The following is a 19683-nucleotide window of genomic DNA, read 5'->3' as shown; positions in this document are numbered from 1 at the left end:
TTCAGACACCTGATTAGCTTTAGACCTACCGTAGCTTAGAACTTCCAAACTCAAGCAATCTACCAGTCTCAGCTCCCCAGGTAGCAAGGATTATAGGCATGTACCACCATGCCAGGCTTACTTATTATGTTTACAGAGCTTATATTAGATTTTTTAAAAGGATAATTAAATCAAAAGTAGGGAAGCAACATGTTGTGGAAAGAACAGTGGATATAAAAACCAAAAGACTGGAATTCAGTCAGATTTTAGGGCTTCTTATTATTAGCTATATAATCTTGAATAAGTCATTTAACTTCTGGATGTTTCCTTACCAGGAAAATGGGAGTCATAGAATTATATGGTTGATAGAAACTCTAGTGACTAGCCAAGGCAGCTCCCCAGGCTGTGTAATGGATAGAATACTGAATTGGAGATAGAGAGGGTCTGAAATAGAATCTTGACTCAAATTTGCAATTCTAGGCAACTTTTAAAAATCTTTCTTCTTCTCATTTTCCTCATTTGTAAAATGAGGATAATAATAGCCTCTATCTCATAGGTTGCTGTAAAGAGCAAGTAAGATAATATGTAAAGTACTTCAGAAACCTTAAAAATGCAGTGTAACTCTTAACTATGATTATTCTTGTCCCCATTGTAACCTACCGTGGAGTGGTCTTCAAGAACCAAAAAGTGATCCTCCATCTTCTGCTTGAAATTTCTGGGGCTCATGATAAAGTACTAGGGCATATTGAGAAACTTTCCTCTGAAAAGTTGAGCATTGTTATGTCAACTGTGTCTCTAAAGATTTAGCACATAGGTGGCTCTATCTTGCCCTACTAAGTTCTTTTGGGGGATAAATAAAAATAGGTGCATTGTAGGAGAGTAGAGGTTCTGGTGAGATGAGATGATGAACTGAATTGTGGCTTTAGGAGGCTTTTGTTAGTCCAGGTGAGATGGGGTGGTGAACTGAACTGTGGCTTGTGTACAATCTGTAGAACTTGTAGCTCATTGAATGTATAGGGAAGAAAAGAAAGGAATGATCAGGAATTACTGTTTTAAACCTGCATGACTGGAATTATGCTGCCATTTTGTATAGAAATAAAAGAATCTAGAAGAAGAGCAGGGAAAATCTTGAGTTCAGTGTAAGATATTGGGTCATCCAGGAAGAGACACCCCACATATAGCTATTAATGGGAAACTGGAGCATAGGAAAGAGGTTATCGACTTGAAAAATAGGTTTGGGAATCATCCATATCTAGGTGATAATTGGAACTTTTGGAAGCTGATGAGTTTGTTAGAGAATGAAGAGGAGAAAAGAATACTACTTTTTAAAAATAAATAAATATATATATATATATATATATATATATATATATATATATATATATTTATTTATTTTTCCAAATACATACAAAGAGTTTTCAAAATTCACCTTAGCAAAATTTTGTATTCTAAATTTTTCTCCCTTCTCTTGAAGGGACTCTTCTTGACTCTGAGCCCAGAGCTCTGTCTACTTCAGCTACCCTGAGGAGGAAGCACATAGCATTTCCTTACTCAGAATGGTAGACCTGATGTGAGAAGGGACTTTGGAGGTCTTGTAGTACAAATCTTGATTTGATAGAGGAGGAAATGTAGTCTGAAGGAGATGGAGTTATTTGCTCAGGGTAACAGAGACCTTAAACATCAAAGGTTGATTTTGAGCACAGATCCTCTGACTGCTCTGACTCTGACACTGCTGCACTGACTCCGACACTGCTGCACTGACTCCATTCCTATTTAGTTGAAAAGAAAAGCTTGTTATCCTGAAAAAAGAAAAAAAGAAATTTCACTAGGAACTGGAATGAGACTGACTATATGTAACCCCCCTGGGTAAAGTAAAAGTAAAATACTCATTAGAAGCACAAACAACTTCTCTATTGCTTTTACTTCTTTTGGTATTTCCATTTATGGGAGAAAGTAAATGAGAAAATACAGCATTGATGGCCTATAGGGCCGTCCTTGTAATTGTAGCAAATACTTTCAGAGTGGTGAGGCATTCCTTGCAGGCTTCCAAAGAATGCGTCAGATTAAAATGTAATTAGGAGATAACTAACAAAATAAATTTAAAACAACACAATAGAACATGTTATTGTTGTTCAGTTGCTTCTTAGCCTTTGTGATCCTATCTGGTGCTTTTTGGGCAAAAATAATTGAATAGTTTGCCATCTCTTTCCCCAGCTAATTTTTACAGGTGAGGAAACTGAGGGAAACCAGGTTAAGGGACTTATCCAAAGTCACACAGCTGATAAATGTGTAAGGCCAGGAATAAACTTGTAAAGCTGAGTCTTCTTATTCCAGGTCTGGCACTCTGTCCTGTGTATCACCTAGTTGCCCACTGTAGAACATATATTGTGTAAACATGAGGTTTTCAAAGTAAATATAGGATGGTAAGGATTCTTTTGTATAGTTTAGTGATCCCATTTCTCTCTGAGCTTTATACCACTGCTCTGCATAGTGGGGAAAATCCAGGCACTTTATAGAAGTGGCTATGCTCTCCATTTATATCTGAATTTCTTTACAAGACTAGGAGGGGATGGGGAAGTGAAGGATCATGTTGGGAATGTGTCTTTCCCTAAATGCAGAACTGAATTTTCTTTGTAAATCTCTCTATTGCCTCTAACCCCAAAAGTTGAGGAAAGTACCATTGGTCTTGCTGTGTGAATGTTTGAGTTCTGGTATGGGCCTTCATGGTAAGAATACTACTCCTTGCAGAGCTGCCTACGAAGAATTGTTTTTGATTCTTCATGTACCTATGAGGGACTTTTAGGCACTTCTGATCAGTCTTAGGAAACAGGTGTGAAGCCAAAGAATTTGTGGCTATGGCAGAGTCAAAGCTGGGGAGGGAGGCACATTCTTGGACTTCTTTTGTTTGACTCCAAGGCTGGAGGCACATGGGAACGTGGTGCCAATTGTGGTGACTGACCTCCACACGTTTGTGCATGCAGCAGATGGCATGCCTAGTTTACTCCCTGGTACAGTCTCGCCAACATGGCAGCTTGAAACATGCTGAGATAGCTTCTGTGATGCAATGCTGAGGTAGGCAGTCCTCCAGCAAGGCTGTCAAGGTGAAACAAGAGCTTGGGTTTCAGGTGTTTAGGGATTTTTAAGAGCAGTAGCCTAAGCTGTGTGTTTGAAAAATCTAGTAATAAGCAATAGTGTCATTGCCCACAAAATTTAGAATGCTTTAAGGTTCCCCCCCAGATTAAAATGTTTTATTTCCCAACTTACCAACTCAATAAGCATTCATTAAGAATAACAAAGACAAAAAAGAAATTACCCTTGCTTTTAAAAAGTTTATAGTTTACTGAGGGGATATAATACATGTATTTATAAGTAAATAAAAATATGTGTAATATTTACAAAATTTAGGCAGGAGAGTACCAATCACTGGGAGAAGGAATCAGGAAGGTCTCTTTATAGGGGATGGCATTTGAGCTGAATTTTGAAAGAATCAGTGTATCAACAAGTATTTATAGAACATCTAGTATATATCAAGTTGTTTTTAAGGAGTATTTATATTCTCCTAGGAGTAGAATATAGGGAAGAAAAAAACACACACAAGAAAACTAGGCATTCTGAAGTACAGAGATAAAAAGGGAATTCATTTTAGACATGGGAGATAGCCCAAGTGTTGAGTATATGTGGAATGGCAAATAGGCCAGTTTATGTTCAGTAAACCTAAAAACATTAGTTGGTGACAAATTGTGAAGGGCTTTAAATGCCAAAGGCGTTTATATGTTAATGCTAGAGAAAGTCCTGTCAATTCTTGAACATGGGAGTGACAGTTCAGCAGATTCAGTTGGACACATTTGGTGCTTACTGCATGATTGATATTATGGTTGTTGCTACGGGATCTCCAAAGTCAAGGTCAGATTGGATTGTGGGCTTTTATGGAGCTTATCAGCCATTCTAGTTGTGTCCCATGAAGAGTCTGAGCATTTTGTTATTTATTGAACCTTTAAAATCTCAGGGGTTCTTAAGCTGGAGTTCATCCCTTCCACCATCACCCCTCACCATCTTCCCACCCCAGGATCTGTAGATAGATTTGAGGCAGTCCTCGAACTTGGATGGGGGAAAATTGCAGTAATTGATTTCCTTTGTAATTCTAGATATTTTATTTTCTATGTTTGTAAACTTTATTCTGAATGTATCCTGTACTGCTTCATGACATAAAAACATAACAGTAAAGGGCTGCTTTGCCTTTCCGGTGTTGTCCTTTGTCCCTGCAGAAGGGGGTGGTAAGAACGTGTTAGCCTTTGACTTTGAGAGATAAAAATAAATGAATGTAGAGAGAAACATGGCAGGGGGTGGAGGGTGACTTTAAAAGTGATTTCCTGAAGGGAAATCTCATGCTTTTGTATCCTGTCAAACAGACAATAGAGAGCAGAAAGGAATAGAGAGGAGGTTAAGTTAGCCAGCTATTGGTGGCTGCTTGGAATTGATGAGGGGGCCTTGTATGGCTGCAATCATTGCTACATGTTCATGCCCTCTCTAGTATTGGACCCTTTTGTTTCTTGCCTATATTCTTCAGGGGTGGTAAATATCACCTGGGGTGAGAAATAGACACCAGTTTCTTTTTTGATGTGATTATCTCAATATTCGTTAACTAACTTATCCAGGAGAAATATTATTAGTCCAAGAAAAGTGAAACATTGTATCATGGAGAGCAACATCTTAAATGGATTGTGTCAGTGTTCGCAAACATAAAACAGTGGTGAATGAGATTTGATAAGCAGAAATCCAGGGTTGCGTGAGCTAAGTTTTAGAGATATTTCCTTCTCACTCCGAGGATAATTGCTAGTATTTGTACTCCATCTTGTTAAGGAGTAGTTATGACTGTGTATGACAACATAGCTCAAATTTCAGGTTTGTAATCAAGCATTGAGTGTCTTAAATGAACAACCACTTTGCAGTTGGTGGGGAGTATTGTTTTCTGAATGGAACATGTATGTCCAGGTAATAGCAGGTTGAATTTATTTATTTATTTGGGAGGGTCTATCAGAGTTATGTCTTGGAAGCCGGAGAAAGAAGAAAGTCCTCAGCCATCCTTAAAGGGAAAGAGTTGCCTCACAAAGTGGAAGTCTCCTTGTCAGTGGAGGTGTTGTGAACATTTCTCAGGATGTGGTAGAGGGTCAACTAGGTGGTACAATAGAGTGTGGAGTTTGGATTGAGGAAGAATTTGAATCTTGCCTCAGATACTTAACTAGCTGTGTGACAATGGACAAGTGATTTTAACCTTTATTTGTAAAATGAGGATAATAATAGATTATTTCTCACATGGGTATTTTTGAAGAAATAATTTCACTTATATGAAAACCTTACAGCACTCAAAAGTATGTATATTAAACTCTCATCATCATTATTGTTGTTATGTCCTTTCTGACTTGCTGAATTGATTTGAACTTCTGGACTTTGTTTCATTGTCTCTATCTTTACAAATATTTTACTTTGTGTAATCTCAGTAAAGAGATCAAAGATTGAATAAACAGTTCAAAGATGCCCAACTTTTTGAGCATTGAGGTCAGGGTAGAGACTCTCTGTTGAAGAACCTTGGAAGATGCTGTTATTGTGATTGACAACCTCAAACTGAGCCACCTTCTGTCGGTCCTTGGCAGGTACCCAAGTGAAAATCACATAGGGCTTGACTGGTTTGGGGCTGCCTTTTTTTGGCCTTCCTCCCCAGAGCCTTTAGTCCTCTGTGTGAATAGGGGAGGGAAGAAAGATTTCTATAAGACATATGGTGGCCTCTCCCTTTGCTTAAAAACTGCCCTCAAACTCAACCTGTGTTTAGATTTTTATGATTCAGTGGGATGTTTGTTCTGTTATCCAAGTAATTAGTAGCATTACAGCTTATGCTTTTTGTTCCCTGACATGGTCACCCCTTTCTTATGTGAATATTCTCCAATTTAGAAGTTAAAAGTATGTAAGGTATGATATATGACAAGGACCTAGTTTTAATAAATTTTTCTGCTTCTAAAATTAGTGATAGTTTCCAAAGTTACCGCCTAGTTCCATATGCTCTTGTAAAAAGTTTAGCTGGTTTTCAAAATAAAAACTGATTTCAATCCATCTATAGTCTTATTTTTTATCACTATTGGAGCATTCTTGTACTTTTAGTTTTGTCCCCTTTCCCCTCTCCCCCAGATTTTATTTATCTGACTCTTCTTAGAGTTTTCCCTTGGTAGAATATAAGCTCATGGAGGACAGGAACTATTCTTTTTTGTTTGTTTTAGCAACTGGTTCATGATAATTTTTGGTCTATTTTGTTATGTCTGCCTTTTTGTGACTTTATTTTGGGTTTTCTTGGCAGAGATGCTGGAATAGTTTGCCATTTCCTTTTGTAGCTGATTTTATAGATGAGAAAATGGAGACAGAGTTAAGTGACTTGCCCAAAGTCACACAGCCACTTAAGTATCTGAAGCTGAATTTGAACTCTTCTCCTCTGAATCCAGGGCTAGCACTATTCACTGAACCATCTAGCCACCTGCTTTTTATTTAAGGCTTAATAAATGATTGCTTTCTTGAATTGGGCTGAATGTTGGACTGTGAGATGAAGTATTTTTTATTTTTAAGATAATTTTTAAAGGAAGACAGACTAAACTGGCATTTGGGGAAAGTTGGTTTATATTTCTAAATTAACTCTCTTTTAATGGACTATCTCCTTCATTTCTAGAGCAGAACTAGGTAGCTGTTACCAATTCTTTGCTTGCAAGGAAGGATGTAGTCACAGCTACTTAATAGCAGCTCTGAAAAAGCTACAATGAGGAATAATTTATTGAAGCCAGGCTTTGGTGAAGATTGCATCTGACTTCCAGGGTCCCATGGCTGCAAACTTTAGTGAAGTATCCTTATAGGAATGGCCACATGTTGCTGCACTTAGCGAATAGCCATGACCTTTCCAATCTGGCACGTGCTGAGATTTTCAAAATGCATTTTCCTGTCCAGTGGTTCTGTCTGACTCTTAATTAGCCTTCAAACAACATTAGTCTGTAAATGGGAAGCTGAAATGCTCAGTGACTTTGTTATAGCTAGATGCTCTGTAGAGCTCCCCTCCTACCCCCACCCCCTTCTTTGCTCCTCCTTCTGTGATAGTTCAGGTTTTTCAATTCACACTCACCACCTGCCCCCAAGATGGACCAACTGACTGTATATGCCCATTAGCTGCCTGCTGTGGGACTGGGACGAGAGCTGCCTGCAAATGAGGAGATTTAGAACAACAGAACAATGACACTTGATGGCTTACTACTGTCCACGTCCAATAACAAAGTCACTGTGGCCTGTTGCAGTTGGGTAGATTTGATCTGCCCCAAGCCTTTTTTCTGCTTTTCTGGATAATTGGTGCTGTGGTATCTTCCTTTCCCTCATCCTCAAGCTTTTGTTTTCCACCCTCTCAGCATTCCCTCCCCAATTCTAATACACTATTTCCTCTGTGTGTATTAATATGTAAAGCACATTTCTTGAGTGCCCATCACCATGGTACCCTTGCCATTCACAATCAGCATTAATCACTTTAATTTGTGCCTGGTGCAGAGTGTCTCTCATTTATGGGGGAGCTGATCTAAGACCAGAAGTAAAATTTTGTTCTCTCTGGACTTTAGGATCAGAGAGAGAATGACTTTTGGGTGTACAACATTGAAAGGAAAAATATGAGTGTTTCTAGATGAGGTAAGTTTCATCTGACCCTGCCAAGATGCAATGGGTATGTCACATTCATTTGTTTTCATTAAACATCATAATATCTCAATTGATGTTAACATTATCTGGTTTTTTTTAACATCCTCTGTGCCTCTGTATCTTCAAGGCCCAGCTTGAGACAAGTGAATAAGAAGGAAGGGCCTAAATCTTATATTCTTTGGTATTTTGCCAATATTATTGATATACATGGAGCAGGTGCTGATATCTTTGTAGAATGGATGGCTGACTGGATCATGTCATCCACAGGATCATAATTTAGAACCATAAAAAGTCCTTAAGAATTCATCATGTCCAACCCTCTACATTTTACGATTAAGGAAACCGAGATTCAGGGCCTATATTAGCAAATCCAATACTTGAACCCACGTTCTGTTGTGCTAAATCCCTTGTTCTTTCCAGTTTTCAAAACTTTTAGCTGTCCTCTGGCTCCTATCTTGTTGTGTATACTTTGGTCATGTTAGGCATAGGATTTACTATTCAAGTATTTAAATATTGGTAATTAAAACAGTACTGCTGTCTGTCTACCTCAACCATTATCATAGCCAGAGTTTTTCCTATTGTTTAATTTAAATTTTTGAACTTAGTTTCTTTTATAGCTTTGTAGAAAACTTTTTTCCTAATGAGGGTTGGGAAAAGATGAACATTTTTCAGGGATAATCAGTGTTTTTATATTTCTCTTCCTTCCCCCACTTGATAATTTAGATGTATCTAGCATATTTTTTGCATATCACACGATTTTTTTTAGCTGGTGGTTTGCTATTTCATCAGTGGCTTTTTTCTGTAATCTCTAGGATTCCCACTATGCAGTATAGTTCTTGACACATAGTAGGTGTTTAATAAATATTGATTCATTTCCCATTTCACAGAGCCCCAAAGTGGTGATCAACTATGTTTGCTTGGAAATCATTCACATTATACTTTATCTAATTTCATAAAAGTATTTCTGGTACTTTCTTTGAGTATGATACAAAGATAGGGGCATTCTGTGCTTTATCTTGGAAGAATAGTGAATTTAGAGTCCAAAAACTGTTCCTCACCTCAGCCTCCCCACTCCCCATCCTCCTTATTGAAGATTGAAAAGACTAAGAAATTTGTTTTTCATTTGCTTCAATCACATCTGACTCTTTATCACCCCATCAGTTTTTTGTTTGTTTGTTTTTGGACAGCTATATTGGAATAGTTTTCCATTTCTTTCTGCAGCTTATTTTACAGATGAGGAAACTGAGGCAGAGTTAAGTGACTTCCTTAGGGTCACACAGCTAATAATACCTGAGTCTGGATTTGAATCCAGGTCCTCCTGACTCCAGAGTTAGCATGCTATTGCACCATGTAGCTGCCTAATTAAGGAATACATAAATTCAATTACATGCTTGAACTAAGTAAGACTAGGTTCTCATTCAGTTATAAAGTATATTGGCAAAGTATTGGGCTGTGTTTCCATGTGGAAGCAGAAGTCCTAGGGTGCAAATTTGGGCTTTGGCATTTATTTATCAGGGTAACTTTGGCTGTGTCACCAAACCCCTGAAATTTTTAGGATCTTCATCAGTGTATTAGACTTTTGCAGTAGTGTGTTCACTACTTACTTCATGAAAAAGTTAGCATAAAGATTGAAGGAGATAATATTTGAAAAATGCTTTGTAAATTCTCTGTACACAGATCTTACCAAGTCCTTGATAGAACCTGGTGTTCTGCCATGATCACAAAGGTCATCTGATACTCCTACCTGTGCTTAAAAATGCAAAGGACACAAATGATGGGAATCAGATAGCATGGGGGTAATGGAAACAGTACAGGACTTAGAATCAGGAGACTTGGGCTTGAACCCCAACTCCCATTTGCCCTCTCTGAGTATCAGTTTCCTTATCTACCTGTAGAATCTGCTTCACAAGTCATTATATAAGTGATGATAATGGAATGGGGAGGATGCTCAGGCCATCCCCCATTGTCGCTGTCCCAGCTGCCTTGATTCTGGTGTTTGATGAAGGCTTTTCTGGTTGATTTTCAGACAGCCAGTAGTAGTTTGATTTCTGGCCAAGGGGTTTAGTTTTGGAGTCACGAGCTCAAATCTGGCCTCCAATGTTTACTAGCCGTGTGATTCTAAGCAAGTTAATTGACCCATATACTTTACTGGAGTGAGAGAAGTAAATGATAAACTGTTCTAAGAACAGATCCCCAAATGGGTCACAACTAAAATAACTGAACAACAACAACAATAAACTAACTTTTAAGCAATGTATTAATTAATGTCAGCAGTGATTATCTATATGAAATCTAGTTGTGTCAGATTTCCCTTCCACTTCTGAGTGATTCCAGGACTCTTGTGAGAGATCTAGGCCAATGAAAGAAGTATAGTATTTAACAGGGGCTCCCTCATCTGGGTGAAATATTAACAACAGCAATAATAATTATTAATTTAATAATTAATAATATTATTTATCCACCACATTAAGATTTGCAAAGCATTTGATATGTTTATCTCATTCTATCTTCATAAGAATCCAGTGAAGTAGAGGTTAGTTAATATTTTTGAGTTTTACAGATGTTAAAACTGAGGCACAAAAGAGATGGTTTTCTCTTTTAATTATTTCCTGTTTGCTCCTAGAGTCTACATATTGGTTTACATGTTGTCCCTCCCAAACATGTTGTAAGCTCCTTGAGGGCAGGAATCTGTATTGAGTTTTTTAGATCCCCCATGCTTAGCATCATACTTGACACATTGTAGATGCTTAATAAATAATTACTGATTGATTTTCTCAATGTCAGACAGTTACTGTCACAAATAGGGTTTGAATTCGAGTTCACTACATGGCCTATTAATGTGTTTCTTGGATGCCCTTGGGAATCAGAAGACACTTGTTGGAATCGTAAAGAGTTCTGGATGTAGTGTTCTGTGGATTGATCACGTAGCCCAGGTGTGGGGAAGCTGCTCACGCCATCACTGGTTGTCACTGTCACAGCTGCCTTGATATTCTGGTGTTTGGCAAACAACTTGATCTGTGAAGGCTTTTCTGGTTGATTTTCAGACAGCCAGTAGTAGTTTGATTTCTGGCCAAAGTGTTGCCATGGAAATGATGTTGGAGCTTAGAGGTGGGGGCTGGAGTGAGAAAGTCTGTGTGTTGGGAGGGGGGGAGGATGGTGGGGAAAGGAATATCTCATGATCATAGAGTTAACCTGGAAGGGACCTTTTGGCCTTCTAGGTCAATAATTTTATTTTAAAATGAGAAAACAAAAGCATTTCTATTTGTTTGGCTTCTTTAGAACTCATGTAATTATATGTATAATTTTCCTCCCTTAGATCAGATGACAATGACATGCTCCATCACGTTCACAAATTCCTATAGAACTTTTGTCTATACCATTTGTTATAGGACCTTACATTTAGTTGTCCTTTGTGTGTAGGGGGGAGACATTTGTGTCTTACCTCCTCGATTGAATGGTTTCTTATGGATCAATAAATATCAAACAGTTGCAGAAAAATGTCTTACTAATTTTGTTCCTTCTCCAATACCAAAATCAGTTCCCTGCACACAGAAGGTATCATTAATGATGGTGCTGGGTTATACACCATTGGTTATAAACTGCAGAGCCATTTATGAGGCAGATTAGTGAAAACACAGGTCAGGCCCTTCACACACAATGGAATGCAAAAGAGATTTGCGTTTAACATATGTAGAAAGGGATAATGTGAAGATTTTCTTATTGTTAGTCCTATAAACATCTAGTAGCAGTTCTACTGGGAGCATACTGTTCCAGATATGAAGCTGAGAAATAATTTATATATATTCTGATCCATGTCAGGATTCATTGTTGCCTATGAAAATTAGGCTGCTGTCACTCAACTAACATTTGTCAAGTACCCTCTATGCTCCAGGCACTGTGCTAAGCAGAAGGGACACTGTCTTTCCTGCCCATTTCTTGCAGCATCTGTTGCTTTATCTCCAATTTTTGCAGAAATTAATATCAAGGTTAATACTACAAAAACCTTTATTTTCTTTGGTTGTTGTTGAGAATTAAAAGTGGGGTATTTGTACTTTTGGCTTAGGGAATGGATTAACCAGTTCAAATTAGTTCAACAACAAATGTTTGTAAATTAAATTTTTTAGTCTGGTGCTATTAGTAGATAAAAATAACCATCTGAGTCTTTAAGGAACTTTCAATCCTGGAATGGGAGAAAAAGCAGGATCATTCATGTGCACATATACAGAGCTGTAATTTAAATTAGAATTTGTTTACATGCATGGAAGGGGTCAGTGGTTATAGAGAGCTTAAGAGGGAGGGATTTCTTTTTTTCCCAGTACTGATTAAGGAAGAAATGGCTTGCTAACACAAGAAGGAAGGAGAAAAAAGTGGAATTAGTGGATACAGATTGTGAATATATTGAGATATTCTGATACAAGACAGGACAAGTAGATTAGCTCTTTATAGATTGGTGAGATTTCTCCCTTTATTTTTTTACCCAATTATTTAAATCAGATAATTATCAAGATTCAATAAATTTTTAACAAATTCATTCCCTTTGGGGTGTTTTGTTTTGGACATGGGTTTTATAAAAAGTTTTAGTGCAGTTTTCAGCTTTGGCAGCTTTTGGGACACCTTGAAAATATGTAAGAGAGAAAGCACCTGCAGAATTTGAGCTTTGTCAGAAAAGGCAATAAATAACCAGATACCACCTGCAATTGTGCTGAGAAAACGGAGATTGGAAGAGATCAAGATACTTTTGCAGGCCCACTGGATTTACTGACAGAGCCAGGCCCAGACCAGAGCCCCTCCTGACTGCTCAAGCTGGTGCCTTTCTGCTTCTAGAAATTGGACTGGAAGTTAATAGCCCAGAAGCCTGCATTAGTTCTTCATTTGCATGTAAGGTTAAGGGGAGTGAGGATGTTTCTCTTTAGGGTTTTAAACTTCTCATTAGAAAGGAGTCAAGTAAAATACAGGGTAAGACAATTATCTACAATTCCATTTACCTGAAATACCCTGAATGGAGCCTGTAGAAGGCTCATGTAGTGTTTTCACTCTTCCTTCTTCCCCTTGCAACCCCTAACACCTCTTTTCAATTCCAGCTTGATTCCACAGAGATCTCCTCAAGTGTTAGTACTCCCCCAAATTACTTGTCTGTATTTGATACCGTGTATATTTGTTGTGTCCTCCCAGTAGAATGTTAAGTTCCTGGAAGGGAAAGATTTCTCTTTGTATCTTTTTCTCTGAACCAGACACATCACCTTCATTATTAAGTATCTAGGAGGTGCTAAATAAATTTTTTGTTGAATAAATTAATTAACCACATAATGGTTGCGCCATAATTTTTGTTGAATAATGTTAAGCACAGAGCCTGTACTTAATAAACTTTTTGTTGAATAAATTAATGAATGGATTCGAAGTCTGAGGGGGCTGGGTATAATATCTGCAATTGGTAGAATTTGCTTGTTGAAGTTGCCCTGCTATTGATTAGAGTTGTAATGGAGTAAGGAGGTAATAAGCTTCCCTTTGCTCAAGGTCTGAGCAAAGCTGTGTAATCAATTTTGGGGTGTGGTAGAGGGGATTCCTGTTCAAGTATGATAGCCTCTGTGATAGCTATGTGACTTTAGGCAAAATATTTTCCTTTCTGAGGCTAGATCATACCTAAGGCTTCATTCAGCTCTAAATCCTAGACTTGTGACAGGGAAGGGACAGGGCAGCTAACGGAACTGAAAAAGTTTTCAGGATTCTATGTTTATTGTTAAAAAAATAAAAAATAAAAAAAGCCTTTTTCATTTGTAAAGCTGAGAAAGAAAAGTTTTTTAAAATTAATATGTAAATGAATAAAATTATAAATGATTCTCTTTAGTGACTGTTGTAAAACTATCACAGCTATCTACATGTGTATCTACCTCTTATGACCCATAGCCAAAAAGTCAGTTGACTTTTAATCAAATGAGGGGACAAAGCTTAATAAAAATAAAATTTTTCCCTTGGGGAAAATTTTCAGGCTTGTTCATACTTCTGCTTAAGGACTATGTTACAGTGCCATCTGCTGGCTTTTCCTTGAGAAGCTGATGAAAATTATAGGAACATCTGTGATTTGCAGTTAGGGGACAGGTGCTCCAGCTCCTGTTCCTCTAAGATAGCCTGGATGCCCATAACCCAGTGTAAGACGCTATCCAGGGTCCTGGCTCATAGTCTTGTTGGAATATAAGCTCCTTGAGTTCAGGGCTTTTTTGTCTTTATATCTCAGGCACATGGATGCTGTACACAGTTCTCTTTAAAAGTGTTTGTTTTTAATTTTTTTAAGAGTGTCTCTTTATAATGTATTCGTTGAATACACTCCATAGAGGCAAATCAACACTTGTTTTACAATTTTTAATCTTCAAAAGTTGCCTGGGACATTGAGACATTAAGTGGTTTACCCAGTATATGCCAGAGATGGGAACCTGAATCCAGCTTTTCTTGACTTCACTTAGAAATAATGGATAGAAGCCAGGGATATATCCACAATTCTACCCTCAGTAAACACAAATTGAATGGTTGAAATTACCTGAATAGACATGAATTAAAATTAGAATTACTGTTTAGGCCCCTGTATCATTTTACTTTGTTTCCTACTAGAGTTTTAAGATTATTTGAGAGGAAAATTAGAAATGTGATTGAACCCAGAACCCCAGGTTTCCAGAATCTGAGAGTGAAAAGTGATCCCAGTAGCAATTTAGTTTAACTCTATGTGTATGGAATTCCCCCTGTAACATAGTGGACAAGTGATTATCCAATTTTTGCTTGAAAATATCCAAGGAAGAGGAATATATCTACATCTTAAGGCAGCACATTCCACTTTTGGACAGCATGAATTATTAAGGATTTTTTCCCTAACATTGAGCGACATTACTTATTTTGAAGCTTTTACCCATTACTCTTGGTTCTAAACCCTGGGTCCAGAACCTCCCTCCACAAGGTAACCCTTTAAGCTTATCAAGATACCTAGTATGTATACTCCTTTGTCTGTTCTTCTCCAAGATAAATAAATATATCTAGTTCCTTCATTTGATTGTCACATGCATGAACCCAAGGCTATTCACCCTCCTGGATGTCTTCCTCATGACATTGTCCAATTCATCATAGTTCTTCTTAAACTGGGACATCCAGAACTGAGTATATGACTCCAGATGTGTCCTAACAATGGCCCAGTACAGTGGGACTATCACTTCCCTATTCCTGGAAGCTGGGCCTTTCTTCATGCAGCCCAAGATTGCATTAGCTTTTTTTGGCTGCCATATCACACTGCTGACTCATGGAGCTCGCAATAAATTAAAACCCCCAGATCTTGTTCAGAGCAGCTGTTGTCCTCCCCAATCTTCTAATGATGAAGTTGGTTTTTTGTAACTTTTGCAAGAGGTTTTTCAAAGTTTTATTGATGTGTTTTTCTACATTATATAAGTATGTATAGATTACCCCTACTTCACGAGAGGTCTCTTGCTGTAAAGGGAAAACAATAAATAAAATTAATAATATAGTTACCTCATTTGAAAGTGCATGCAACATTCTATATTTGTAGCAGCAATCCCCCTCTCAATTTTTTAATGAGCTGAGATCTCTTTTTTCTTCATAATACATCTTAAACCACTGTTTAACCACTGGGAGGAAAAGATAGAAAAACATATTCCTTGTAACTAATATATACATAATCCAAAATAAACATTCTCTTCATCTGTCTCATTTCTCTGTCTTTCCTTCGGTCTCCCCCTCTGTCTTTCTTTCTCTGTGTGTGTGTGTCCTCTTCTCTTCTCTTCTCTTCTCTTCTCTTCTCTTCTCTTCTCTTCTCTTCTCTTCTCTTCTCTCTCTTCATCTTTCTCTCCCTCATTTATCTCTCTTTCTCTCCTTCTCTTTCTAACATACATATGTGTGTATAGTCATTTTTTACCCTAAATTTGTCCTCTCTCCATATCATAGATAATATATTTCATACTTGGTTCTCTGGGATCGTGAATGGTCATTGTATTGATCATAATTCTTACAGCTTTCAAAGTTGTTCATTTTTTATAGTATTATTGTCTTGTGTAAGGTATCCTTGTTTTGCTTATTGTATTCTCTATCATTTTATAAAAATCTTCAAAATTGTTTATTTTTATAAAGTTGATGTTATGATATAAAATATTTTCCTGGCTCTGCTCATCTGACTCTTCATCAATTTATATAAATATTTCCATATCTTTTGAAAACCTTTTGTTTTAGTTTCTTATAGCAGAATAGTACATTTATATATCATAACTCATTCAGTCAAGTCCTCAAATGGTCAACATCACTTTAGTTTCCAGTTTTTTGTTATCACAAAAAGAACTATTATAATTTTTGGTATACATGGGACTTTTTTCTTTTTGTTTGATACTTACAGAATATAGGGTGTACACTTTTCAATAACTTTTGTGTATGATTCTAAATGGCTTTTCAGAATGTTTATATCTAGTACAGTCATGTCTTACTAACAATATATTAGTGTCTGTTTTTCGAAAGTCCCTCCAACATTTATAATTTTCCCTTTTTTGTCCTTTTTGTCACACTGATGGATATAAGATAGAATCTCAGAATTGCTTTAATTTGCATTTCTCTAAATAGTAGTCATTTGAGGCATTTTAAAAAATGTGGCTATAGAAATCCTGGGTATCTTGTCTTGAAAACCTGTTCTCAGTCATATAAGATTTTACATGAGCCCCTATTGAATTTCATCTTAATATATGCAGCCCAATGCTCTAACCTTTGTAAACCTTTTTGGGTCCTGGCTTTTACTCATTGTTTTAGGATCCTTCCAAATTTTTATGGCATACAGATTTGAGGAATATGTCATCTATACCTTTATGCAAGTCTTAAAAATTTTTTTAAAATAGCACAAGGATTCTTAGGAGTTCCACCGAAGTCCTCTTGCCATGTTAACATTGAACCATGAAGGATTACTCGATAAATCTGTTCATCCAACCAGGTCTTAATCCAAATTGTATTCTTGTCTAATTCACATTTGATCATTTTCTGCATAAAAATAATATGAGATGCTTCACGAAAAAACTTTGCAGGATTTTTTCTTAAATACTTTAAGGACCTGTGATTTTATTAGTGTATATATTCTTTCCCCCAATGTACATTGTAATCTCTCTGCAACATGATTGATGGTCTTTGAGAGTTACCATGGCTTAAGTTTGATTGTTTTAGCTAAATTAGCCTTCAGAAAATTATCATAAAATACAGTCCATCTAAGGTGTTTGGAGAGTTCCCTATATGTTCACATTGTTCTTTTCAATGAAATCCTCTTCTTCAATGGATTTTTTCCCCTCCACTTTGGATCTTGAACATCTCTTTCTGGCTTGATTTCCTCCCTTTACATATGAACCAAGTTCTTTCCAGACTAGTGTTAAACTTTCCAGAGCCTCTGCTACCAATAAAAAGTTCAAGACCATAGCATTACCGCTATCTTCCCCATGAAGAATTGGGACAGGATGGCAAGGAAAGGCAATTTCAGTGAATAGATGCAGAATGGGGGAAAGGATTAAACAATAATGATGCTGTTGATCAGAGAAGTACAAATTAAGACAACTCTGAGATTGGCTAAGATGACAGGAAAAGATAATGATGACTGTTGGAGGGGATGTGAGAAAACTGGGACACTGATACATTGTTGGTGAAACTGTGAACAGATCCAGCCATTCTGGAGAGCAGTTTGGAGCTATACTCAAAAAGTTATCAAACTCTGTAGTTTGATCCAGCTGTGTTTCTACTGGGCTACAACCAGCAGGATGATTTCAGAGAGGCCTGGAGAGACTTAGATGAACTGATGCTAAGTGAAATGAGCAGAACCAGGTGATCATTGTACATGGCAACAACAAGACTATCCTGATGATCAGTTCTAATAGACTTGTGATAGAGAAAGCTACCTGAATCCAGAGAGAGGACTGTGGGGGCTGAGTGTGGATCATGACATAGTATTTCCACTTTTTTGTTGTTGTTTGCTTGCATTTTGTTTTCTTTCTCATTTTTTATCTTTTTGATCTGATTTTTCTTGTGCAACATGATAATTGTGGAACTTTATAGAATAATTTCACATGCTTAACATATATTGGGTTACTTGCCTTCTAGGGGAGTGAATGTGGAGAAGGGAGGGGAAAAAATTGAAACACAAGGTTTTGCAAGGGTGAATGTTGAAAATTTATGCATATGTTTTGAAATAAAAAAGAAAAAGTAAGAAAAAATAATAGTGATCTCAACTAAGATAAGGAAGTAGAACTCCAGACAGAGAATATTTAACAAGTGTCTGATAATTAACTTTTGTCTTCAGTTCCGAGAGTTTTGCTTTGAAAATATATTGCTTTTCCTCAGGCCTATTTGCCTGATCTATTAAAAATAGTGCCTTATTTGACTTTGTGTGTGTGTGTGTGTGTGTGTGTGTGTGTGTATGTGCTGAACTCACAAGCTTCAGTGTTTCCATAACATTTATAATTTTGCTTGGCCTGCAAATGTTCAGTGTGGAGCTACCATCTGTGGTTGTAATCAGTTTCCTCCCCACACTCCCTCTACCCCAAACTAATATAGAGTTGCTTATTCAAATATTGCTTTTGAGCATGGGAAGAAGAACATGACAAATTATTTAAGAAAAGAGAGTGAGGGGAGAAGTGTGGGGTTTTTGTTTTATTTTGTTTTGTGGCAAATCCAAAAATTCTTGTAGACTTGTTTTTTCTATCTTCTTCAGACTGAAACCTTCCCTGGTCAAGCAATTTTTTGTTCCTAAGTCATTTTTCAGTTGTATTTGACTGTCCATGACCCCATTTGAGGTTTTCTTGGCAAAGATATTGGAGTGGTTTGCCTTTTCCTCCTTCAACTCATTTTACAGATGAGGAAACTGAGGCAAATAGGATTTAAATAGCCCAGGATAACACAATTAATTAGTATGTGTCTTTCTGCTTCAGTGCTTTATTCACTGTGCCACCTAGCACAGGTCAGGTTATTACTCCAAAGCAGATTGATTTTCCCTAGATTTCTGACAAAATTAATCTATTTCTTACTTGCTGCTAAAGATATTGCCCTCTCAATTTTGTATCTGTACCAAAGGACTGGATTTTAATAATTACTGTGGCCTTTTTCAGAAACATTGTTTGCTCTTCTGAATTTCTTACTGTGTATGTTCTTCTTCCATGAGCCTGAAATGAAAAAATTAACTTTCCCCATAAGTGGGAGATATTACATTAATCATAGTATTATAGGATTGAAATTGCACAAATTTTTCGAGCATTGGCATTGATAATTCTCTTTATTTTTCTCTTATTAAAATTGAATAATATATTAAATTGGAGAATATGCATTTTGGGTATACTTGCTCTATCCTGTCTCAACCTTATTTATTTTATGTTTTCAGGCGGTACCAGAGAAATCGGATCTGCCCTGACCAGGATGTGCATGAGACACAGAAGCATAGAAACCAAACTGAGACAGTTCTCCAGGTAAATCACAACATATTTCTTCAAAATAGCAAAGGGGATTTTGCTATTGAAGTGATAATAATTTAGTCAATAAGCATTGTTATTAAGCATAAGCTGTTGGGGATACAGGAAGGAAACAATCATTTATTAAGTATCTAAGCTAAACATTTTATAGATATCTCATATGTCACAACAACCCTGGGAGGTAGGTGCTGTTATTTAATCAGTGGTTAAACATTTTAAAATACCTACTATGTGTCAGGTGCTTAACAGTTGAGGAACTAAGGTTAAATGATTTGCCCAGATTCACCTAAGGTAAGAAAGGGAATAGGAAGATAAATAAGCATTTGTATATTACCTCTTATGTGCTAAATACTTTTTATACCTATATCTCATTTGAGACTCACAGTAATCCTGTTAAGTAGGTATTATTATTCTCCTCATTTTATAGTTGAGGAAACTAACAGAAGAGATAAAATTTCTCACCCAGCATCACAAAGGTTTAATTTGAATTCAGACCATAGCAATTTCAGATCCAGCACCCTAT

At 36.9% G+C, this 19683-nt stretch overlaps 1 protein-coding gene across 9 annotated transcripts in view; it reads left to right on the top strand.

Annotated features, from left to right (window-relative positions):
• Positions 1 to 19683, top strand: part of MTSS1 (MTSS I-BAR domain containing 1) — a 212363-nt gene that overhangs the window by 149271 nt on the left and 43409 nt on the right. For all 9 annotated transcript variants that reach the window (XM_031947179.1, XM_031947175.1, XM_031947180.1 and 6 more), the window contains exon 4: positions 19073 to 19157. In XM_031947179.1, coding sequence (XP_031803039.1) covers positions 19073 to 19157 — 85 coding nt within the window. The remainder of the gene's footprint in view (positions 1 to 19072; positions 19158 to 19683) is intronic.

Source organism: Sarcophilus harrisii, chromosome 1 (assembly GCF_902635505.1).
Source record: "Sarcophilus harrisii chromosome 1, mSarHar1.11, whole genome shotgun sequence".
Lineage (NCBI taxonomy): Eukaryota > Metazoa > Chordata > Mammalia > Dasyuromorphia > Dasyuridae > Sarcophilus > Sarcophilus harrisii.
This window is presented reverse-complemented; position numbering and strand designations above follow the sequence as displayed.